Source organism: Bacillus rossius, chromosome 11 (assembly GCF_032445375.1).
Source record: "Bacillus rossius redtenbacheri isolate Brsri chromosome 11, Brsri_v3, whole genome shotgun sequence".
NCBI classification, from domain to species: Eukaryota; Metazoa; Arthropoda; class Insecta; order Phasmatodea; family Bacillidae; genus Bacillus; species Bacillus rossius.
In genome coordinates this window covers 56,504,382-56,530,313 of record NC_086338.1, presented here as the reverse complement: position 1 = coordinate 56,530,313, position 25,932 = coordinate 56,504,382, and the positions used below count along the sequence as shown (strand labels likewise).

Here is a 25,932-nt window from a genome sequence, read left to right as displayed (position 1 = left end):
TGAGACCAAGAGTTCCAACTCCTCTGGGCAAACACATGCATCGAAGCATCGAAGCATCGAAAAAGCATTTTAAAAAATGGAAGGCGTATTGCCCCCCCCCCCCCCCCCCGGGGGCATTGGGTGTATGTTTTTTTCTTCAAAAACACATTTTTGCCCAAACACTATTTGATTCATCATCTGTCTGTAAGAAAAGGTTACAACACGAAGTGAAGAACGTAGAAGTTCATTCGTAGGCGAAAGAAAACGTGTCTGGAAATCACACACAATGCCAAGCGCCCGAGCCTAAAGTGCGCTGGCATACGAAAATGCATGCGCTATAATAAGGTACCTACAGCGGCACCCAAACATGTTGTAGGATAGTAAAAAAAAATGCTTATGAATGTGGTGCAAATGCGCTCAACTGAATGCGCTCACAAAAACAGTCTGCCTGATAGTGTGGGGCGAAAATTTTGTGCCACCAAAAACCAAAATATTTGCAAAATACAGTTTGAAAAAAGCAAAGTTATTTGCGTCACGCAATATTGTGCACCTTTGTGGACTGCAACTGCCGCTAAGGAGTTAATCTGCTTTTCGCTGCGTCAAATGCATCGCAAACAAAGCAAGGCACACTAGTTACTCTGCCGGGTCAAATGCATCGCTGCTACACAATGGCTGATGCATGAAAAACCCCGGGGGGGGGGGGGGGGGGGGGGGGGGGGTGTATCGCAATTGAAAGTTATGGAAAAATTTTGTTAATAATATCAATGAAACCATTAAATACTGCCTGGGAAGCCACTCGTCTTGTAGGTACTGCAACTGAGTACATTTCCAGCCCAGATTAAGTTAATAATTTATTTTAATTTATATTTCTTCGTCTTGTATATATTTTTATCATTTGAAAACTCTTTTGATTTGTTAATGTATATCTATGTAATTGAAGCTCTATGACTGAAACAAACGTTTGAGAACTAGCAATTGCAAGGACCCCTATTGGAACAATTGAACTTGAAACGGTAAATTGCTAATTTGACACCTTGTTTATTAATGTAAAATTTTATAACTAAATTTCTTTATTTTAAATGTAACGTAAGATTTTGTATCCCGTGCTGTTGCTGCGCGCGGAATTGATGTATTAATTTCATTTAAAAGATTTGTAACTATCATTAGTTCTCGACCAATCAGGAGCCGTATTTTAAATGTGGCACGCATTGTTAAACTATGTTCTAAAATTAAGAAGGTTTTAAAAGGGAATGTAATGGCCTATCAATGAATGGACAGGAATCTGACTTCGTCAAAAACTATCTTGAAGAATAGCTATTTAGAAATAGGCATCCGCACAAAAGGATGAAATAAACGGATTGTTTAAGTGTCATTGTATATTAATAGGGCTTTATCCAAAAGGATAAAGATTCTAGGAGTGCATAAATACATAAGTAATATATGACTGTGTTTGTTACTCCATCTCGTTAATACGAAACACGTAGGTATCGCGCCCATAACGAATTAATTTTGAGGCCTAACTTCAAGAAAGACATTGAGAAACTTAGATATTGTAATATTAATTACGTGAATTTAATTTGACAATCGTATAACACACAACTTTAATTACCCATCAGCGGTCTGGGAGAGAGAGCATCTAAGATCACTGATTAAGGATAACTGAGTAGTTACACAAGAAACAATCTCCCATTTGATCAATGTTTTTGAATTTAGTGTTATCATAATTGTGACAGCAACATTTGTTAAGGTCTCCGTCAATTTATTAAACACCAATATTTTAAGTAAGAATATTGTGATATGATTAGGGTATGAGTTATGAAAAATGTAGTTAACTTTTTGACGTGACAACATAATTTTTAAAAAAAATGTTTGAAGTTCATCGAAATGTTAACATTCTATGAATCATCTCTTCTATGGAATTTGATTTATTGTTCATCTAACATAGGTTAGGTTGTCGCAGTGTAAACTAAAAACGCAACATTTATCATATTATGAATAAAGAAATATTGCAGTTCCGAGAACGAGCAGAGAAAGCGGTAAGTTTTTTTTCCTCCCACTTATTTATTTGGATTTAACGTGAAAGCTAAGGTGACCGTGAAGCATCGAATATGGTCACGTTGTAGCAAGATACTATTTTTATTATTTAAAATAAAGGCTTTTAAAAATTCTGCAGAAATGTCTCATTTTTGAAAAAAAAAAAATTGTTTACTTTTTGACGTAGCCTATTTCAATCATTCCTTAAGGTGACGTTGTGGCACTTAAAATATTTATTTTTTGGTTAAAAGTTTACTGTTTTTCATCCCTTGCCTTATCCTAATCAATCATCCTCACAAATTTATTTACTATTTTGAATGTAGCTTACCTAATCAACCATTCTCATGATTATTTTTTTTAATTTTTAATGTATACAACGTAACCGTACACGTTAAAACAGTATGCTACTTATAAATTACTTCAAGTGTTACAACATCCTTTTAGAGAATGACTGGGAAACATGTTAGGCAGATAGGGAATCACTACTCGACTACTAAATAAATTGGAAACACTCTTGTAAAATTTAAATTTTTAATTTCTGTAAACTACTATATCTATGAAAATAACTTTGGTTTGGCTGATATGATCAGATGCTGGTAGTTATGTTCCACCGACATTGCAGGGAGAAAAGGATTCAGTGTTTCTAGTAGTTAAAATGACGGTACTGAATGCAAATTAGCTAGCTGGATATCAAGATTTCTGTTGTTAGCCCTCAAATTTTGAAGGTTGGCCACTCTTTTGTCAGTCAGTCATCTATCACAGTGGTTCCCAATTTTTTTTAGGCCAGGGAGCCCCATGATCGATTTTTCTTTTGGCAGAACCCCAACTCCTTCAAAGAAAGTTATTTGACAGTAATTGTGTCTGCTTTATATGGCATTAGTCCTGACTCACGGAACCACTGTGACAATGCCACGGGACCCCAGGGTTCCGTGGAACATCTATTTGGAACCGCTGATCTATAATACTTTTAAGGTATTATTTGAATATGGCATTCAGGGATAGCTTCTTCTAGAATTATGTGAATAAGCTGACCTTTGACGAAAATGATTTGTTTTAGTGAAGAAAGAACGTTTCACCGTAATATTTGCACTCGAATCAGCGCTAAACCTAGTTTTTATTTTTTTATTTTTAAGAGTGGGAATTTGTGAACGTATCAAAAATTTCAGTTTGTGAATTTGGTTTTTGATGGATATTGAGATGTGTTTTTGCAAGAAACCTCTAGGGCCGATCATGTGCGAGTTCTCGCTGACAGGAGGCAGAGATAAAGCTTCTGCATGAGGAGATCCAGAAACTGACCACGACCCTCGGAGCGGGCGACAGCGACGATGCGGAGGACTTGACCGATCTCATCTTGGAGAACAGGAAGCTGAAGCACAGAATCGCTATCTTGAAGAGGGTGCGTACAACACTTACTCTTATTTGCATTGTTGATGGCCTTCCCAGAGTAGAAATTGAAGATATTTTTTTTTTCCAGCCTGATTAAGAATAAGTGTATAACTGCTTGTTTTTAAAGTTAGCAGCAGTAAAGTTCTGATCCATCATAGTTTTTTGAGTATTTTATCATTATCCAATACTAATTATGATTAATGGTTCACAGTTATTCTCTCATCCTAATTATTTTCTAAGCTCCTTGTGTTCATTCAGGGGGAACACTTCACTTTTGTGAATTTTTATGTGAAAACAACTACTTAAGCAAGATAAATTATTTTCTTCCGTTTCAGTAAGTTACAGCTGTAAAGTAAACTTGAGAGGTTCTGATACAGTTTGATAATGTGCGTGACAGGAAAGGACATCCGAGCTTCTGTAATCGACCATGTTCGCTCGTGCTGGGGCATGTCTAGTTCTCACTTGTAAGGTGGTGGGCTCGATATTGGGCATCCCCTGGAGTCTTCCATCAGCGACTCTGGCGAATGCTAGTACAGTTCCTCGGCATACAACTCCCCCGGTCCCAATCCTCATCCTTCACGACACGGCAGAAAGCCGTCGTCAAGAACTAACAGCTTATCTAGAAGATTGTTTCCACAACTAGAGATGTGATAGCTCCGCCTGGCTGTAGAAGTTGCTAGTGCCTGTATGTTGGCTGTGTCGGTGAACCACCGTGTGTTCGGTCGCAGGCGGTGGAGTCGGAGCAGCGCGCCAGGCCGCAAGCGTCGGACGGCAGGATGAAAGACGTGCACCGGACCTTGCACGAGCTGTTCTCGGGCGCCGTCGCGGCGGCGTTCCCGGACCTGCCCGAGGCCCCGTGCCCCATCGTGACCTCCAGCTTCTGCGACTACCAGTGCAACGCCGCCATGCCGATATCGCAGCTCCTCAAGGCACAAGGTTCCGTGTTGCCCCTGCGGTGGGGGTACACAGGTCGGGCAGTCGATCACTCGATCACTCGCCTCTCACCCGGGCGGTCTAGGTGTGATCCCCGGCGGCATCGATTAGTAAATTCATGTTTCATTAAGCATTCATTAAGCCTCATGTATGTATGGTACATTTTTAATTTTAGAGTTTGCCTTCCACAGAAATACAGTGAAATCTATCCAAGGGGTCTGCCTACCTCGGGCAGTTTTACTGTGTTTGCCTGGTCAGGAACAGGGAAGTGCCGAGTGTGACTGCCGTGCACGTCACATGCTGTCGCCTGTGAACTAGGCTGTGAGCGCGCATTCAGTCTTTTTGTCTTCAAGCAGTGACCCTACATTTTTATTGACAACAGATTTCAATGCACATGCCTTGGGTGGTTTCATAAAAATTCAGTAGCAAGATTTTGAGATACATCAGTGTGAAAATAAATAGGGCATTTACTAAACACTAATCCTGCTTAGCCTGGAGGGTAAAAAAAATGGATTGTGAATATGTTTAGTAGTAAAAAAGTGTTTTTTTTTTTTCAAATACAAAGTGTCTAAACGTAACAAAACGGAAAAGGAACTAAACTGGAGGACGAGTCGTGAATGTTTGCAATGATAGCAGTAGAGTTGTAAGTCTTGAAACTTTAATTTCCTAAAGCCTTTTGGTAGCTTGTGTTTGTTGACACCTGTCAGTTTATTATTCTAGCATTAAATACAAATAATTGAGATTGTCCATATTCATGATTTTTAAATTTTTAATGTTCTTGCCAATAGGTCTATTTTGTATTGTATATAAATAAATATTAAAAATATATAAATAAATATTAAAAATAAATTTGAATGTTTAAATCAGAGTGGCATCACAGGATTTCAACTAGTTAAGGTGTATTGAAATCCAGTTTACAATTTTCCATAAAACAAAAAGGATCGAGGTTTATTTCCTCCTCTCTCTCTCTCTCCCCCCCCACCCCATTTTTTACCTGTATCATTCCTGGAACTGTAAGATAAATTGTGTTCAAGCTTCCAGTCAATATAAACAATTATAAATCCTTTAACAGGTAAGTTTGAAACTTTTTGCCCTAAATGTTGTCAGTTTGAACACGTTGTTAAGGCTATTTGGTGCAGATGGCTGTCGTTGGTCGATCTCCAGACGTTCAGATATCGTGTATGCACTGTAGCGATGTCTGAAGTGTTTGTTGGCTTGTATCCTGCGAGCCGGTGGGGAGTTTGACGGACAGGTCGGCCCGCAGGCGTCAAGAAGCCCCCGCGCTCCGTCGCGGAGGAGATAGTGGCCCGCGTGGAGCCGTCCGGCCTGGTGGAGAGGCTGGAGATCGCTGGACCGGGCTTCATCAACATCTTCCTCAGCCGTGGCTACGCCGTCGAGTGAGTGTGGGATCTCCCGGCGAGCAACCGAGCGAGACGGGAATCTCTGGGTTCGAATCCCAGCACCGTCTGGTGTTGCAACCTAGCGAGGACTCTGGTGTTTGAGTCCCAATCCAGTCGTTCTGCTCTCAGTATTCCGAGGTCTACTGAAATCACTCCAGACAATGATGGAGTAGTTCCTTAGTAGTTTCTCGATTTGCATGACTAGAGACTGGTAAAATTCGCACTTTGGATGACCTCCAGGATAGACTCCACCATCCCCTACACACCCTCGGGCAAATGCCACCTGCTCGTTAGCTACCGACTCGTGTCACCTGTCATCTGGGACGCTTGCGATTCGATACTTTTTTGGTTGAAGGTTTTTCATTGGCTGAAAGTCCTTCAGATAAACTGTGAGCCAATCAGAGAAGCAATTTAAAGGTACAGTTGTTTGGATCCTGTCATATCGTGAAATGGATCCGCAAATTTTTCCGGTCTCTATGCTTGACTTGTGTATGAAGATAAAACATAAATAAATAAAAAAAATGGGGAACTACAAGAAGACATTGATGGCTGCATTCAGTGTGACCAAATTCAAAATCTTGCGCTACGTAAAATACTGTACTTACCCGAATAAGTCTTGCACCCCTAATATTCGAACCCTAACAAAAAATATTTGTTTTAGAATAAGCCTTGCATCAAATTTTTGAATTCAGAACTTGGGACCATAAGTTTATATTAAATGGTTTTTTCTGCCTTTATGTGAATATCCAACATTATAAATTTTCTTTTAAGGTTTACATTAAACAAAAAAAAATTAACATTCTCGGTTTCAGTGTTGACATCTGCCAGTTATTTTTTCCAGCACTTCATTCTTGCCATCAGAGTAGTACTATTAAATGTAAAGTATTTTAATGTTTACGTTAAAAATCTGTATGTAAATACAAATCTCTTAATGCATCAGCTAAATATTTCAACATTTTACAGATAAATGTGCACAGAGATTTTTCAGGTAGATACAGTATCTTGAAAAAGTATTAATTAAACTGATTTGCTTCTAAAGATTATTATTTCGCTGTGGAGTATTTAACATAGAAGTTTCCACAGAGATTTTACGCACAAGCATAGAGTAATGGCTGTAATTTATAATAAAAAAATATAACTGGTGTTATAAAAAAAAAATTACCCTTATTAAATTGTCTATCGACAAAAATACAGTACAATTTCACTGCCAGTGTGTGGTGTTCTTGCTCTCGTTTACTGGCCATCTGCAGATGTTTCCCTCCTATGGTACCGACGTAGGTGGGAGTCCATACACTGGCAGTGATAACTGTGTAACTGTGTTCCTGTTATTGCATGTAGTGCCCGCCACTAAGGTGTACGACTGTTGGTGGGCATGTGACAGATTCCAAATAAAATTAAATTTAAAAAATTACGTACTTCGCTGTGGAGCGACTGATCTCCTTGCGGTGTGCGAGTGGTGAGCGGCCCAAATTGTCTGTCGACAAAATACAGTACAGTTTCATTACATGCTTCGGTGTGGAGCAACTGATCTCCTTGCAGTGTGTGAGTGGTGAGCGGCCCAAATTGTCTGTCGACAAAATACAGTACAGTTTCATTACATGCTTCGGTGTGGAGCAACTGATCTCCTTGCAGTGTGTGAGTGGTGAGCGGCCCAAATTGTCTGTCGATAAAAAATACAGTACAGTTTCATTACATGCTTCGGTGTGGAGCAACTGATCTCCTTGCAGTGTGTGAGTGGTGAGCGGCCCAAATTGTCTGTCGACAAAATACAGTACAGTTTCATTACATGCTTCGGTGTGGAGCAACTGATCTCCTTGCAGTGTGTGAGTGGTGAGCGGCCCAAATTGTCTGTCGACAAAATACAGTACAGTTTCATTACATGCTTCGGTGTGGAGCAACTGATCTCCTTGCAGTGTGTGAGTGGTGAGCGGCCCAAATTGTCTGTCGACAAAATACAGTACAGTTTCATTACATGCTTCGGTGTGGAGCAACTGATCTCCTTGCGGTGTGCGAGTGGTGAGCGGCCCAAATTGTCTGTCGACAAAACACAGTACAGTTTCATTACATGCTTCGGTGTGGAGCAACTGATCTCCTTGCAGTGTGTGAGTGGTGAGCGGCCCAAATTGTCTGTCGACAAAATACAGTACAGTTTCATTACATGCTTCGGTGTGGAGCAACTGATCTCCTTGCGGTGTGCGAGTGGTGAGCGGCCCAAATTGTCTGTCGACAAAATACAGTACAGTTTCATTACGTGCTTCTCTGTGGAGCAACTGATCTCCTTGCTGTGTGCGAGTGGTGAGCGGCCCAAATTGTCTGTCGACAAAATACAGTACAGTTTCATTACATGCTTCGGTGTGGAGCAACTGATCTCCTTGCGGTGTGCGAGTGGTGAGCGGCCCAAATTGTCTGTCGACAAAATACAGTACAGTTTCATTACGTGCTTCTCTGTGGAGCAACTGATCTCCTTGCTGTGTGTGAGTGGTGAGCGGCCCAAATTGTCTGTCGACAAAATACAGTACAGTTTCATTACATGCTTCGGTGTGGAGCAACTGATCTCCTTGCGGTGTGCGAGTGGTGAGCGGCCCAAATTGTCTGTCGACAAAATACAGTACAGTTTCATTACGTGCTTCTCTGTGGAGCAACTGATCTCCTTGCGGTGTGCGAGTGGTGAGCGGCCCAAATTGTCTGTCGACAAAACACAGTACAGTTTCATTACATGCTTCGGTGTGGAGCAACTGATCTCCTTGCAGTGTGTGAGTGGTGAGCGGCCCAAATTGTCTGTCGACAAAATACAGTACAGTTTCATTACATGCTTCGGTGTGGAGCAACTGATCTCCTTGCGGTGTGCGAGTGGTGAGCGGCCCAAATTGTCTGTCGACAAAATACAGTACAGTTTCATTACGTGCTTCTCTGTGGAGCAACTGATCTCCTTGCTGTGTGCGAGTGGTGAGCGGCCCAAATTGTCTGTCGACAAAATACAGTACAGTTTCATTACATGCTTCGGTGTGGAGCAACTGATCTCCTTGCTGTGTGCGAGTGGTGAGCGGCCCAAATTGTCTGTCGACAAAATACAGTACAGTTTCATTACGTGCTTCTCTGTGGAGCAACTGATCTCCTTGCTGTGTGCGAGTGGTGAGCGGCCCAAATTGTCTGTCGACAAAATACAGTACAGTTTCATTACGTGCTTCTCTGTGGAGCGACAGTGTGCGAGTGGTGGGAGAGGGTAGTGAGCGACGGCGGGTGTGTCCAGGTGCCTGAGAGAGGTCCTGCTGTCCGGCGTGCGGCCGCCCGCGCTGGAGACTCGCCTCCGCGTCGTCGTGGACTTCTCGTCCCCGAACGTGGCCAAGGAGATGCACGTGGGCCACTTGAGGTGGGTGTCTCGCCCCGCCTGGATCCAGCGTCCGGTGGCGGTGATGTGTCGGTTGCACTCTCTCCCCCCCATTTATTGCGTGTGGTTCCGGTTGATTTTTAATTGGATCTCGGTTTTAGATTCACCTTCACACAGTTTTTAAGTCACACTAAAGATACTTGACCAATCTCACGAAACATTAATTAGTATGGTCGTGTATTTTTCATGAAAAATAGGTGTCTTATTGGGTTATTGCAAATAATAAATTTAAATTTACAATTTACTCTAGATTTGGTTGTTAGAAAAGGGTTAAAAATAGAAAAAAAAATGTTTATAAATACAAACTTTATTCCAAATAAACCAGTCTTTTAACGAAATACTAGAGTTTGTGTATTTTCTATTACAAAATTATTGTGTTGGTTGTCAGCTGGAATGTGAATCTTTCTTTCGGTCATGTTCGAGCGTGCTCGTCTCAGGTCGACGATCATCGGGGAGAGCATGTGTCGTCTCCTGGAGTTCCTGGGCCACGACGTGGTGCGGGTGAACCACATCGGCGACTGGGGGACGCAGTTCGGGATGCTCATCGCTCACCTGCAGGTACCGTCACAACTCTGTTGTCTGGCATGTTCGGACTGCAGCCGGGCGTAGTTATTAGAAACAAGATTTTATGGTGTTATTTTTAGTCCAGTCCATTTTCAAACAGAAGATTTCAATATTATAATTTTTAATTTTATAAAAAAACTGTTTTTTACTTGCTCCACCAAAATAATGGAAACATTTAAGTGCTGAATTTTTACAGAAAAAAATAATTTTTAATAAATCTGTCAAAAACACACACATTCAGAACAATGAAAATAAATTAGTGAGCATATGTGGCTAAAAAATGATTCAATAAAAGATACACAGTAAAAAAAAATAATCAGAACTGTGTTATCTGGCATGTTCGGATTACAGCAGTGCTTAAAATTATTAAAAACAAGATTTTATGGTTTTATTTTTGGTCCAATTCCATTCCAATGTTGTTTTTAATTGCATAAAAAACTGTTTTTTTTAAAGACTTGCTCCACCAAAATAATGGAAACATTTAAGTGCTGCATTTTTACGAAAAAAAAAATTTTGTATTAAATCTGTCAAAAACAGATATGTACATTCAGAACAATAAAAGTAAATTAGCGAGCATATGTGGTTTAAAAAATGATTCGATAACAGATGCACAGTAAGACAAATTAAATTAATTTTTTTCTAATCCTTGCATTTGGTACAATTTTTATGTCTGGAAATAACGACATACTTTGAACTTCAAACATTTAATTATTACTTTTTTATTTTGTGATTTTGATTAAATTTTGGTTAAGTACTACTTAATTCCATGATATAAATTGCAGTTTGGTGCAATATGTTGTGTTAACTTGCATTTCAGCATTACGTGGTATTTTAACATGCTTTTTGGTTTCATTACAATTCACCATATAATCTTGTCCCTATTAATTATCAAACATCAGTATGCCATTTACTCAAATAAGCCTCACACCTCTAATATACCAGTCTTAAAATAACCCTGCAACTTCAGATAGGCAAAATTTCGGATAATACGAATAGAATACGAAAATCATCCGGGTTTTTCTGTTGGCCCAGTGGTATTTGTAGAGACATGATTTTTTATGATATTATTTTTTTTATGAACTATGTTTATCATTTTCTCGGTCCTCGAGAATATGTTGCTACAGCCTTTGCTGGTAATGGCGCTAAAGTCAGCTCAGATAATAACAAAACCTGGATTTATCGAAGCTCTGGTAATCGAGACACTACTGTATGCAGATCATAACCTTAAATGGTTGTATATAATAATCCTACCACCAAACATTTGAAAACAGTAAGCATGTATGGTTAAGATTATTTGAAATGTTTATTCTAGACATTATTATAGAAAATTACAAATATTAAAAAAATTTTTTTTTATATTTTCTGTAAAACAAATAGCATTTCCGGTAGTGACGTCTGCCAGTTATTTTCTCAGCTCACACTATCCTTGGAACAAAAATTCAATTAAATGTAGCAATATTTCCTGTAAAATACTTTATGTATGGACAGTAAATATATATTTTTTATGGATAAACTGTGAACGATAACATATTTATTAAGATACAAAGAAATGAACCTTAAGTAGGGCGGTCAGTTTAAATGTATTTTTATCGACTTGACTTGTTTTCATCGTTGTAGTCTTCTATAAATTTATGTTGCTGGATATAAGCACTCCACCAACAAAAATGACCCCAAAAAATATCCTTGTTTTCTTTGCCTAAATAGAAAAAAAAATTTGTGATTCTGAAACTTTTCCAAATTTCAGGATCCCACACAGTCCAAATATTCCAATATGTAATTGAAAATATAATTTTGGTTTAAAAATTGTTTTGTATGCGAGGTGTTGCCATACTTGCTGTGGCCTTGTGTTCGAGACTGTTGTGTTGGGTTGCAGGACATGTTCCCAAACTACCTGAAGGAGTCCCCGCCCATCAAGGACCTGCAGGAGTTCTACAGAGAGTCGAAGCGTCGGTTCGACTCGGACGAAGAGTTCAAGAAGAGAGCCTACGACTGCGTAGTCAAGCTGCAGAGCTTCGAACCGGACCACATCAAGGCCTGGCAGATGATATGCGATGAGTCGAGGAAAGGTACAGCCGTATTTTTTTTATTTTTTATTCTCTTGCTTGATTTGCAACTATGAACTTATGTCTGTGAATTCGCATCTAATGTATAGGGACATGTCATTTTCGCGAATAGTGGTTTTAATGCCGTATCCTGCAATAACTACAGTACATTCACAACACACGCAAAAATCTACAAAAATTGGTTAAAACACAAATTTTGGTACAAAACCAGCGGTTTCCACGAGTTGATCGCCATTTTCTTATAATGTTGTGCGGTACATTGTAGAGATGTAACACAGGGAACAAACTTCAGTAACAAATTATTTTGATATCTTGAATTTGGTTTTTTTTTCTACACCACCAGTCAATATGAACCAGTTAAAATGAACGCCACAAATTGGTTACGTTGATCTTTGTGCTGTGTGTACTACAAAATCTTATACATCTTGTATCTTCATATCTTTGGTTATTTAGTGAAAAAGCAGGATGGCTTTGTTTACATGAAGAAGCTTCTACAAATTTGATATTTATACTCAGTTTTCAGTAACTTTTAATTTATTTCTTAACATGACACAAAACATGAAGCTTTGTGTAAAAAAAATTAGTTTCTCTGAAAATGTCCAAAAATTGTGAAAAATAATACTGAATTAACATATCTTCTTGTTTCTTCACATTTAACGTTTTATAGGTTTGGTCAAGAAATAATAGTGGTATGAGAAGACATGTTCCAATGTGTTTACTGAAGTTGTTACATCTAGAAATGTACACATTGTGTAGGTTCTGCCCTGTTTATGCCAAAAGATAGGAGTTGGTGTACTGCTTTATTTAGTAAATTCATTACTAACCAACCATACTTACTATTTCATAGTATTTTTAATGTAGCTAACCCAACCTAACCAGACATTCAAACTATTTCACAGTATTTTCAATGTTCATAATGTAATTACTTGTTAAAACTGTAAACTACTTGAAGTATCGAAAAACCCTCTTAGAGATTCTTTGGAAAACATGTCATCAGGAAGTTTGGTGGTGGGGTGTGTGAAACATTTTAGAATATTGAATTTTTTTTTTTGGACAAAAATCTTTCCTTCAGAATTACAAAATATTCTCAATTCAATTCATAGGGTACAGAATACAAATTTTAAGGGAATGAAAAGTAAGAATAAAAATTTGGCTTCATATTTTATAACCAACATAAATATTTTCATCACTTTTATGTTTTAGTACTGACTCTTTCTATTGCTTTTACATTGTGTTAACACTGCTTAAGTCAATCTTATTTACTATTTTGTGCCACACATCAGTGATTTCTCGGCACAGATTTACCCTTTTTATTTATTCTATTGTTTGATGAGCATTAAGTGGCTCAGATTTTTTTTATTTTTAAAGAAAGCAGTTTTTAATGGTGGCCCTCCCAATTCAAATTTAACCCAGTCCGCACTCTCTTGTCTCTTTGCATAGTGGGTCCCAGTTCTTGGCCCAAAATTAAATTTCTGTCTCCAGTCCCGTTCACCTCACCAGATGGGCTGGTTATTACTTCACCCGTTTCCTCAGTTCCGCCTTTGAATATATATACTGTATAGAAGTCGCGAGTGGATAGGATTTACTCTACGTTTTTCAGAAGCGTAAAATGAGCAGCTTGGGAACTTCACCGCTGCAGTGCGCTGCCGTAACGCCCTGTATCGTCTTAGTTGTTATTTACACGTTAGAGCGCAGCACTGTCGCCCGCTGTCATCCCCCGCACCCCTCATCTATCATTCACTGCAGCTCAACGTCGTTCAACTGGAGGGAGAAGGGGTGTTTGAAGAGTTCGACACTTGTCCGCTAGGGACCACCACAAGTCGATGCCCTAGAGATGGTGGCGATTGCGGCGGTGAATTAACCAACTACCTCAAAACCGTATTAGAAATTTTAACCTGGGCTGGCGACTTCTATACAGAATATATATTCAAAGGTTCCGCAGACGGAAGATGTCAGCAGCTGATCCCAACAATCGCTGGTAGGGAGTAGCTTAGTCGCACCGAAATTTAAAATGTAGTCCAAAATTTCTGGACATCCTTGAAACAAGATAGTACAGTCAAGATCTTCCATTACATTGGACTATGACAACCTGGTTTTAACTAGAATAATTTATTTTATCAAAAATAATTTCAAATTTATTGATTAAAATAAGCACCTAAAGTTTAATTGTCAGTTTGTATATTTTGTATTTTCTTTTCTTTTTAAATAATGAATGTAAGCTGACCAGCAATTTTGTAATTTGATGTTACTAATGGTTTTTAACAGAATGACCACTGAAAAGGTAAACACCAATTTTACTTATTAAATACTAGGTAATATGTGGTTAATTTGCCACACTGGACATCCTATGGCCATGTGTGTGATTAAATAAAACAGAACATGAGAATAAACCTAAAAATATTTCTGTCTTCTTGCCTTACCCTCAAATGGCGAGGTATGATACTCTAAGCCACTTTATATACGAACCACTTGTACAGGTTACCCCACATTTGTACATTGCAAAATTATAGTGATGCACACTGGCTCCATCTGGACAGATTAGGTACTTTTGTTAAAGCTTCATTATTTAATTTTACCCAGCACTACCTTATCTCTTAACTAGTTCACTGAGAAGAACCTCTGTGTCACAGTTTTCATGTGTCACTCCTAATTAAGTTTTATAATTTATTTAAACTGATTATATAAATTTGAGGTACTTCTACATTATAATCTGAGATTTAAAAAGGCACGTAGGGTGTTGGATTGCTTCAGAATTGAGGTAGGTTTTATTCAGATTTGAATCCCTGCCAATTGTTAGAAATTCAGTACCAATTCCAAATCCTTTATTTAGCCTTCCCAGATGTCTCGCTCCATGTTGCCACGCACAGCATGTCACGTCTGTGCCATACATCGTTACTGTTGATTGGTGCTGAAGTAAGGAAAAAATGTAAATACTTAAGGGATATTTAAATATTTTCTATTGGAAATTTATTATTTTATGGCATACTGAAATAGTGTCTTTTTCAATATTTTGAAACTTACACAGCAGGATTCATGTTTATCTGGTTAGTATATTTGTTACTTTGTTAGCAATGCTATAATGTGTTATTAATTATTTGAATAAAAAATCAACTTTACCTTGAAAAGTACACAGATATACTTAGTTCTATGCGATATCTTTGTTCCTTACCTGGCAGACTACTATGAGTATGGGTCGTACCACAACGCCGAATGTCAAAATTGACCACAATGCAGACAGCTAGAAACTGCTGTGTACTACAACGCCCAAATAACAACTGAATGAATTTGTGTGTTTCTTAAATGTACCTTAACGCCGAAATACCACAATCAAACCTAACCTAACCTAGCGTAATATAATCTAACCTTACCTAGTCTAACCTAACCTAACCTTTGTGGCAGGCCTGCAATGACATTTTTCGGCGTTAGTGTATTTCGGCGTTGTGGTACACAGCAGTTTTCTAGCTGTCGGCGTTGTGGTCAATTTGGCATTTCGGCGTTGTGGTGCGTCCCCTATGAGTATTAATAATTGGTGATATGTCGATTCTGATTCTGGAATCGATAGATCCCGGTTCCGGAATCGATCGATTTCACCATAATCGTGGTTTTGGAATCGACCGTAACCGATTCTTTCTTTGTTTTTGTAAGTTTGCAAAATACATTTCGTACGCAACATAAGAAAATATAAAGAAATTGGACGTATATATAATTCTTAAGCTACATTAGGACTTAATTTTTACGTATTCCTGTGATTAACGTATTTATTTACTTGCACCGCCATTTTCCCTACAGTATAATTGCGTTACCTACTTTCCCGCTCCCACAACTTATGTTCCAACAGCACTGCTTTTAATAGTAAACTTTAAAAATTGTTTAAACAGAACAATAAAAGTTTAAAGAAAGTAATGTAAATTTTTTTTATTAAACGTTATTTATGTGGTTACAGCAGCTACGTTTGCCATTGTAAACAACCTTAATTTATTTTGTGCCACCTGCCATGGTAAACCATACGGCCATGAACTAAAACTTTGGTGACAACGCGAAAATTAAGTTGGTCATATCTCTCCCCTTTAAACTTAAAAGAATTATTAATGAAATAAGTTTTTAATAATATTTTATAAAAATAACAGTGGATTACTGGGCCATATTAAAATAATTTTAAAAGCAGAATAACCAAATTGCTGTAAATCCGGCGTCCTTATGCATGTTCAGCGATGCTCGTTCTACATTAGCTATATTTTGAAAAGGCAGATGGCAGCACTGAATTTTCAAATATTGCTGCTGAAACGTTCGAAACTTTTTCTGTTACTAAACTTAAACAATCGTTTTGAAAGTAATTGTGTTGGAGTAACAGAATTGTTTCCGATAAAAATCTGAAATTAATTTAATGTGAACACGCAATTTTTAAAAGTCTAAATAAAATTGTGTAAGAAAATCTTACCATAAAAAGTAGACATTTTGAGATGCTTCAACCTGCACGTGTATTTCTTACTCAAGAACCGAAAATTTATTTTCTTTTAACGATTGTGAAGAACTGCAAGACTGGATGGATTTATTGTTTCCACCATGTGAGGTAATTAATTTCTAGTCAATATATTAAAAAGTAAGCGCTGACATTTTATTTAGTGTGGTGTATATCTGTTTCTTATCGTTTCTGTCATAGTGAGATAAAAAGGTTTTTTTTTACATTTTCCTCTTTTTATTCATTTTTTTTCATCCTGGTCCCGTGAAACATGTAAAAACGAGGTTCTACTGTGATTTTTTTTAGATCATTATTTAGTTATATGCTTGAAAATAAAATTCTTTTAAGACAAACCCTTTTTTTTTTCAATAAATACATTGATGTGATAACGTAAGGTTTGTAAAGTTTGTAATTTATAACATTATTTCCAATTTATGTCTTTAACACATCTGTGTTTGTTGGCAGTGTTAAGCATGTGTTTTGTCTAGCTGTGTGCAAGGTTAAAATTCCTAATTTGTGTTAGAACTTCAAGGTAGCAGTAACCAAGGGTAATGAACATTCTTTTAAAAATAATTTAAGCTGTATATAATGTTAATTTGTGCACAGAAAGGGAAACGTAATGCAATTATATTTTTGATATCATAAACAATCTTTTTTCTGAGTATATTATTCTGTTGAACGTCGTCAGAAACAAAATTCGGAATCAAGATTCGAAGAATCGACCCTTTAATTTTAGAATCGAAACTGGAATCGGAATCTGTATATTTTATAAATCAGTCCAACACTATTAAGAATGTTAAAAATCTTTTAAAGTGAACCAGTTTGGTTTTTGGGTAGCTGTCAATTAAATAATTTGGGTGTCCGCACTTTACCAAAAGATGCGGCCTTGTATTAAATTGTTGTGTCAAGTGTTGGTAAACATGGGAGTTAAGGGTGAGGAGTACCTAATAAAATACATTAATATGTAAAAATAAAAATAAATAATATTGAACTCAAAATGATATAATGTTCAATATATATCATGTTCCCTGTAACTGAAGTATTAAATAAAACAGATTTTTGCATTGGGATGAAATACACTTAACATTTGTCATGGAGATCAGTTTTAAATATTTTACTACCACCACCACCACCACCACCACACACATCATGAAATAAAGACTTTGTGTGTAAGTGTGTTTTTTGTTGTTGTTTGATTTCAGAATTCCAGAAACTGTACGAACGACTTGATGTTACGCTGACTGAAAAAGGAGAATCTTTTTATCAGACGAGAATGGTCAACGTCTTGAAAACATACAGTGGTGAGTTCCCAAGCATTGGTTTGTTATTAATGTGCATTCACTGTAAACACATATGTGTGTGTGTGTAGCTAAACATTGATTGTTGAACATTAGTTGATATATTTTTAAATATTCCAGTAATTTTTAGGAACTTAAAAATTTATTTTTGTGCATCTGAAGTTAACACACACACTGTTTGTTTTTTGTGTGAAAGGTTGATGATATTTGTACCTGTTGAAGTCAGTGGCGTAGCAGGCGGGTGGCGGGGATGGCCCCTGCCAGGGGCGCCGCCGCGACGGTTTCGCGGTTACTGAACCACCCCCCCCTCCTCCTCATTTAAACCAAGAGGGGGCACCATTTTCAATTCTGGTCAGGGGCCGCCAGTCACCTTAGCTACGTCACTGGTTGAAGTTAGTGCTGCGAGTGGATTGTGGTAGAAGTGTCGGTCGGTGCTTGCTTGCCAGACTTCATAGAAGTGGACGAGAACGGCAGGAAGGTGCTGTTCGGCGGCCCCAGCGACCCCATCCCCATGATCCTGGTCAAGTCCGACGGTGGCTTCACCTACGACACCTCGGACCTGGCCACCATCAAGTACCGCATCGAGGAGGAGAAGGCCGACTGGATCATCTACGTCACGGATGCCGGCCAGGCGAGTTCCGCCGCCACCCGGAGGTGGTCCTGCGTACAGGGGACCGGTTGTCACCGTTCAATTTCATATTATTTTATACACTACAGATTGATGTAACTGTGAAAAGTCTACTTTAATACTATCTAATTTTATTACAAAATACCGCAGTAAAGTATTCCTTACTTTTAATTAAATTGTTTGCATTTCAGATTTCTGAAATGAGTTTTAAATTTAATAACAGATCAGTTTAAAGTACTGATTTTTTTAGTTCCAAAATTGAAGGTTTTTTTTTTTTTCAAGTTTGCTATAAAGGTGTTTAACTGTTTAATGGTGGTAGTAGCGGTAGTTGTATGAATATAAAAGTCTGTAACACTTGCAGTACTTAGTACACTAGAACCTCAGTTTTCACGTAGGTTCACAGTTCCACGGATTGTATTCGTAAAATCGGAGGTGGCCTATTTTGTAGCAAAACCCCCCCCCCCCCCCTACTTTGTTTATTTTTTGAACTAAATATACATATATGTGTGTATTTGATCCTAATAAATTATTAATTGCATTATTACCTCAGTTCTTGTCTAGTTTTTGCTTTGGAAATAAATGTAAGAACAAACGTAAGCCTTCATGAGTGGCTTGTGAAAAACTGTAGTAATTGTGTTTGCAGGCTGTGCATTTCGACCTTCTGCGAAACTGTGCCAAGAAGCTGGGTATTCTGGACGACAGCAGAGTGCGCGTCGACCACGTGGTCTTCGGAGTGGTTCTGGGCGAGGACAAGAAGAAGTTCAAGACGCGCTCCGGGGAAACCATCCGGCTGGCAGAGCTTCTGGACGAGGGTGAGTGTGTGGGAGGGGTCTGCTACTGGGGCGTTCCTCAGCACGTGGCCGTAACACGTCAACCATGGCATAACTATGTTTTATTTATTTATTTATTAATGTTGTAACATGCCCACCAACAGCCGAGGGCTTTAGCGGCGGGGCACGACACACATATACAAGGACAACATATAAACAATACAAACAAAATACAAGCAAACAAATAAAGTTTAAAATATAACTATTAAAGATAAACATCAAAATATAAAATGCATAAAAAGAAATAAAGTAAGCAATAGAAAAACAATAAATGTCATGACTCTACAGTGAAAACTTATATAAAATGCCCATAAAATATATAAGCAACATGAAAAAATTATTTGGGCACTTACACTCTTTGCATATTCAATAAAACTCTAGGTATACCAATCTCAAAAAAAACAAACTACCCTATTCCCAGCAAAGAAGTATACCAAGTCCTTGAAACGCGTGTCCATCAGTCATTTTGACGAGAGTTTACTTCCGAATTACACTCTCTCAAAATATTTCTATCACCAGAGCTTAAAAATTATTTTATGTCCCACTTCTGGCTTCTTGAAGTAATTCTATCTCTGCACATTAAAATAGTGACGATAACTTACAGACAGACTTCTTTGGCGGTGATCTTCTAGTCAAGGAGTCTCTACAACGATGGTTTAGAAAATTGATGTACTCATATGAGCTGGAAATTAGTATAATTGTGGTGGATGTACAGTATAACCCTGTTATAATGTTTCTCAAGGGGGCAAAAGGAAAAATCAAAAACTTTATAAGTAGGAAACATCAATTTGAGTTTGAAGCTATGAAACAAATTTCATGTTAAAACCACTGATCGGTACATTCGATATTCGAATTATCTTAATCTAGCCACTAATTTTCCTTCAACTTCCTAGTGCTTCCAACTTCTATTTTCTGACTACAGATAACACTACCACATTTCTGTAAAATTGTGTCACAACTCACTAAGATAGCGTTTAGAGTGGAAATACCTGTGTCCGATTTCTTTTCCACTTGAACAGTTGTTTTTTGTGGATTTCTATCTATGAATGTAAAAAAAATCAACTGTGTAAGCAATATAAAATGATTAATGCTTTTTTTTTTTGTACCACTGTGGAATGGTTGGTAAACTAAAATACAGTATTGTAGAACTACATACGTACTGAAGACACATCAGATTGGCAAGGAATGGAAAGATTTGTTATTTGGTTTTCAAAGACGATGTTGCCAACAGATACATAATTGAGAACATATCGTGGGCTTACAAGGAAAACCCACCAAAGTCCATGAGATATTCATATGACAAAAGTCCAGTTTAATGTGTTTCATGACAAGTACATTATATGTCAAGTATATTATTATGTTAGATTAAACATGTTTTAGTTCCGTATATATTTTACAAACCCATATGAATATAAAAATCAATTTTTCTCATAATTTCATTATATGGACTTTAAAAGGTTTTCCTTGTACGCCCACGATATGTACCTTGGATATATAGGATACACAGAGGTACATATTTTTGTTGCATTTTTTTTAATTTTAAAAACATATCTTATACACATGATGTAAGTACGTTGCCCTTGTGAGTAGAACGCTGGGACTCCACGAGTGTGAACGCCTCGAGCAGCAGGGGGTAGCGTGCAGTGTGTGGTGGCAGGCCTGCGCCGTGCGCTGGACAAGCTGCGGGAGAAGGAGCGCGACAAGGTGCTGGGCCCAGATGAGCTCCGCGCCGCGCAGGAGGCCGTGGCGTACGGCTGCGTCAAGTACGCCGACCTGGCCCAGAACCGCGTGCACGACTACGTGTTCTCCTTCGACAAGATGCTGGACGACAAGGGCAACACGGCCGTGTACCTGCTGTACGCCTTCACGCGCATCCGCTCGATCGCTCGCACGGCCGGGCTCTCCGCGGACCAGGTGCGCGCCGCCGCCGCCACCGTGCCCGTGTCTCTGGAGCACGACAAGGAGTGGAGGCTCGCGAAGGTGAGTTCCCTCTCCCGGTCGTGGCGGAGCAGCAGCATGAACAACATCGAGGGTGCCGTGAATCTCGAAACTCAAGAGGTCACTCCAGTGTTTCAGGGGCACTACGCAACCCGCGTTATCCTCGTGAGATTCCATGCTATTTTCATTTTGCTTATAACTGATTAACAAATATAGATTTAGAAATGATGCTTGTTTGATATGACGCACCCTGAGTTCAAGACTATCGTAACTCAAAAATCAGTGTGATACTATCACAACTCAGATGCCATAGTCTTGCACATATTCTTATGAATGTTTTCCAGAGTGCAACACTACATTATTTGCCATAAGTCCCGTAAAAGTATATATAATATTTGGATAGTCTTGCAGTGCCTAGATAATGATATTTTCCTGCTTATGGTAAAAATATCTCATAAACTCAATTTTTTGAGTTACGATAGTCTTGTACTCAGGGTGCGATGTAAGACAACTATGCTGTTATCAAAGCCCCTTTTTTCGAAAATGTGCATAAGTTATGGTTCAAACCCAGTCAATGCACTTGTACATATTAGTGAAGATTAGTATAAAACCATAAATTATGCACGTTTTTGAATGAAAGGGGCTTTGATAAGAGCACCGTTGTCTTACGTATCAAGCAAGCATCATTTCGAAATCTATATTTGTTAATTAGTTATAGGCAAAATGAAAATGGCATTGAAACTTTGAGGTTAACGCGGGTTGCGTAGTGGCCCTGAAACACTGGAGTGGCCTCTTAAGTTTCTAGCATGTTATGATTTTTGAAACCTCTCGCATTTAATTTAATAGTTGAATATTGTCCACTTAGATCATGTGCAAATAATCTCAGGAAAGCCCCCATGTTCAGGGGGTTGTTGGGGACATTACTGATAACCGTAGTTGGTCAGTCCTGGAGGGGTGCGTGGACCCGACGTAGACCCTGGTTAACATCGCCATGACATCTGGGAGGAAGACTGAAATATCCCCGATGCGTATGACCATAGTGCCTGGCCTCTTTACGGTTTACGAAGGATGATTCAATATGTGGGCTCTGTAGGCCTCAGTCTCTGAGCCATTGAACACGTCATATGAAATATATACCATGTTAACTTGCAAGATTAGGTAATATCAGGCACATTTCTCATACATTAATAAGTTCATTTACAATGCAGTTGAAAGGGGGCAACAGCACGGAATCAAAATACATTGAGATCTAGGATACCATCTTTTATCGCATAATCGTCGCACGGTCGTAATCGTCGCACCCATATTTTAGGGTGTCAAAACTTGATTTTAGAATAAAATGTGCGACGATTATGCGAGAAAACACGGTATCACGTGACTTGGACTAAGTTCAGCTATCGTCGATGAAACCGAAAGTCCGTATACAGGATAAGAAATATTTAATTAATTCAGTTGACTAAATATGCAGTGCTTTTTAGTTTAGTCGTTGAAAGAAAATCATTAGTAGATACACGTTCTTTGTGTCATTCAAGGATTGTGTTCGTTGCAGGTTCTGTTGCGTTTGCCTGAAGTGATAACGCGAATAACCAAGGACCTGTGCATGCACCATCTGTGTGAACTGACTTATGACATTGCGACCACATTTACTGAGTTCTACGACAAGTGCTACTGCGTGGAGAAGGACTCGTCTGGTAAGCAAGGGAAGGTGTTTAATTATGCTGATGAATGCTAAACCAAAATTTGAAATTGCATGCCAACTTGTTGCCTACACCTATTTGCTAATATTTCATATTTTTAAAAAGTTTACTTTGTCTTTTCTAAATGTTACTCAGTTCCGTCACAATTATTGTTACAACTAGGGATATGATTTTATGGTGAGTTGCGATAAAGCTAAAATAACACCAAAAAACATGTAAATACACCATATTACACCAAAAATGCAACAAAACTTCATTAAATTAATTGGCATATTTAATCATAACTCAACTCAGATTACAAAAACCTAATATTGTAGTATACTAAATTCAGTGAATGTAAATTATGTAGCATGGAGTTAGTACCAAAGTGTATGTAGTAAATAGGTTGGAAATCTTTTTATATTGAAACTGTTATTAGTAAATAATTTTTACATTATGCCATTAGGCCTTTCATTCAACTGCACATGTACATGCTGATTTATTTGTATTGATCCCAATAGTGAGACATACTTGTAATAGTAAAATTGTGAGAATGATTGTTTAGGCTAGGTTACCTACATTAGATTTACTATTAAATTGGTTGTCATTAAAACACTAAAAATAGTAAGGATTTTTGGTTAGTATAAGGTAGCTACATTATATTGGTAATTTTTAATTGTTAAAACAATATTTCAGGATTTTTAATGTAGCTAACTTAACTTACTGATCATTTTCATATCTCAGTACTATTTGTAATATGTAACCTAACCTCACTTGTATCACAAATACCTTTTAAGAAATTATTGCTATACACTAGTATGCCTTGCACCCCCTGATATTTAGACCATGACCAAACATATTTAATTATAATACGCCTTTCACCAAACTTAAAAATAGACAGTAGAATCATATTCAAACTTTCTATTAATTTTTTTGTTCTGAACTTGCATAATAAGGTTACACAGTGCGAGCTGCTGACGATGACAGTAGCTCGACTCGTCTCGCCCGGTGTAACTCGGACGCGAGCTACTGACGGACTCACACGTGACAGTAACTCGTGTGATGTGATCTCACGGTGCGAGTGCTGCACTGCAGTAACTCGACTAGGCCAGCTCCCACTGTGTAACCAGGCCCTTAGTAACAGACTGAAGGAAACAAGGGTTTTTGGTACTACGTAGCTGTATTCCAAAGTACTTTTATCATTTATTGTCTTTCCTAGTTGAGACACTTTTATTTTTGTGTAGTAAAACCCTCTAAGAAACTCCACTTGAGAAAAATTTCCCCAGCAAGGTAAAATATTTAGCATTAGACTAATAACCACGTAGAATTTTACCTTTTTTTTTAAATAAATTTTCCGTTAAGTAGTCTAAATTTCTAGGTACCGTGAGAAACTTAAAGGGATTTATTGTACTTTCTGAAAATATGTTTTTTTTTTGTAATTTTGAATCGGTTATTTATTTATTTTCTGTGATTTTCTCCCCTCGACCAGTTTGATTACAAAACCATTGGTTATGAATCCTTCAATTTTAGGATTGAAATCTTCATATTTCATATGTACTGTTCGGTAAACTTCTTGAAAGGGCAAATCATGTGTTAGAAATTAGGGGCAAAGTTATTTCAGCTTAAAATTGTCAATTTATGTGTGCAAGTTTATTATTTGCTAGCTATGTACTGCTATGTACTTTGTGTTACAGGTGAAATTGTCAAGGTGAACATGGGACGCATACTTCTTGCCGAAGCAACTGCATGTGTGTTGAAACAGTGTTTTGACATACTTGGACTGAAACCTGTCTCACGGATGTAGCCCCAAAAGGATATTAAAATCCAATTATAACTTGTGTTGTCTACCTGAAGTAATTTCAGACTGCCATTACCTACCAAGAACCCAACTTACGCAAGACCACTTGGTAACACATCTGAATTTATTTATGTTTTTTTCAAACAGCAGCAATTTCAATATATTACCTCTTGAAGTTTTAATTACTAGAAGTGCTACTGTTTGTTTCTAAGTATTGTAAGTAAGTTGAAAATGTTATCTTTAGGGAAGCCCCAAAATATTAACATTAAGTTTTAAGAACAGAAATAAGCCTGCTGTCATGCATCTGTGAAGCTTGGAAAATAGTGAATATGAACCAATTTAAAATTTGATTTTAAAAAAAGTATAAATTTTAAACTAGTAATTATTTGCTACTACAAAAATCATAATTTGAGGGTAAGCCCACAATTGCCATTTGCTTTGAACACAGTGTCTATAAATTAGTATCCACGCAATTTCCCGCATGAACAAAATGGACGCGATCCAATTCACGAAACCTAATTGTAGTTGGTGAGTTTTACCCTTACTGGGGGCAGGGTGTGTTTTCGGTTTTACATTAAAAACAAACCCAACAGATATAGTGTGAAATTGTAAGTTTTGAGTGATGCAAGGACCGGGTACACACCGAATGGGACACAGGGTCACATGGAGAATCAAACTGAGGCGTGCTCCATGCCGTAGTGTCTGTAAGTTCAATTTAATTTATTCATTTGACATATTTATTATTTATAACTAATAATAATAAATAATTAAAACTTAATTTTTTTTTTGGTGTGGAACGGAACTTCTGTAAAAAAATAAAGTTCGCCACTCGGCTGTCAGCGAACTGAAAGTATTGGCCTCGGTGTGTGTTTCATTTCCATGCCACTGCAAGGCGCCACCGGTGGGCAGAGCAGCTGTTACCGCATGCGGGGGACTTCCGACTACTGTGGCCGAGCGGTTGACATCACGAGTGGAGGTCGCACTCACGTCTTACGAGGACTGCAGAGGCGCTTCATTATAACAAGTAAGCTTCGACACCGTGCTTTTGCAGCCAGGCATCAGGCTGTGTTGGTTAAGTTTTGTTCGCCAGCCCGCTTCAGATAGCTGTGATTTGGGTCTGTCGTTACAAGCTGCTGCAATTACAGACAGCAAGTAATGCTGTGGGTTGTGCCTTATTTTGTGGATCGAGCTGTTTTGATTGTTACTGGGGCAACTTTTGAACTGGTTTCTGTTTTAATGTTTGGGAAGCCATCAAAGAGAGTTAGGCTTTTCTAAAAAAAATTACTTGGCTGCAGTATGGTTGGACACACATCTCTTTGCACATCAGCAAGTAATTTTTTTTTAGCCTTAGATGTGACTTGGACTCTCTTAAAGTTTTGCAAGCTATAGTTTGCTTAAGGTAGCTATGTTCGCTAATCTCTAGCCTCGGTGAACTTTCTAAGAACATAAAATTGACCTTGGGCTTGGCAAAGAAGTTTGGGTCGGGCAATAGTTGTGTTCTGCGATGTAGTTACACAAGTGTGAATGCATCTGCGCGTTTCCCAAATGGACATATCTA

The 25,932-nt window shown here is 38.2% G+C and overlaps 1 protein-coding gene across 1 annotated transcript; it reads left to right on the top strand.

Annotated features, from left to right (window-relative positions):
• Positions 1 to 1,601: 1,601 nt before the first annotated feature.
• On the top strand, positions 1,602 to 24,414 carry LOC134537057 (arginine--tRNA ligase, cytoplasmic). The gene is made up of 13 exons (XM_063377287.1): positions 1,602 to 2,015; positions 3,266 to 3,409; positions 4,128 to 4,335; positions 5,597 to 5,729; positions 8,983 to 9,102; positions 9,558 to 9,678; positions 11,558 to 11,750; positions 17,409 to 17,507; positions 17,951 to 18,135; positions 18,776 to 18,944; positions 20,620 to 20,942; positions 22,450 to 22,591; positions 24,271 to 24,414. The coding sequence occupies exons 1-13, from the start codon at positions 1,971 to 1,973 to the stop codon at positions 24,378 to 24,380; spliced, it is 1,992 nt and encodes a 663-aa protein (XP_063233357.1). The 5' UTR covers positions 1,602 to 1,970; the 3' UTR covers positions 24,381 to 24,414.
• The last annotated feature ends 1,518 nt before the right edge of the window (positions 24,415 to 25,932 follow it).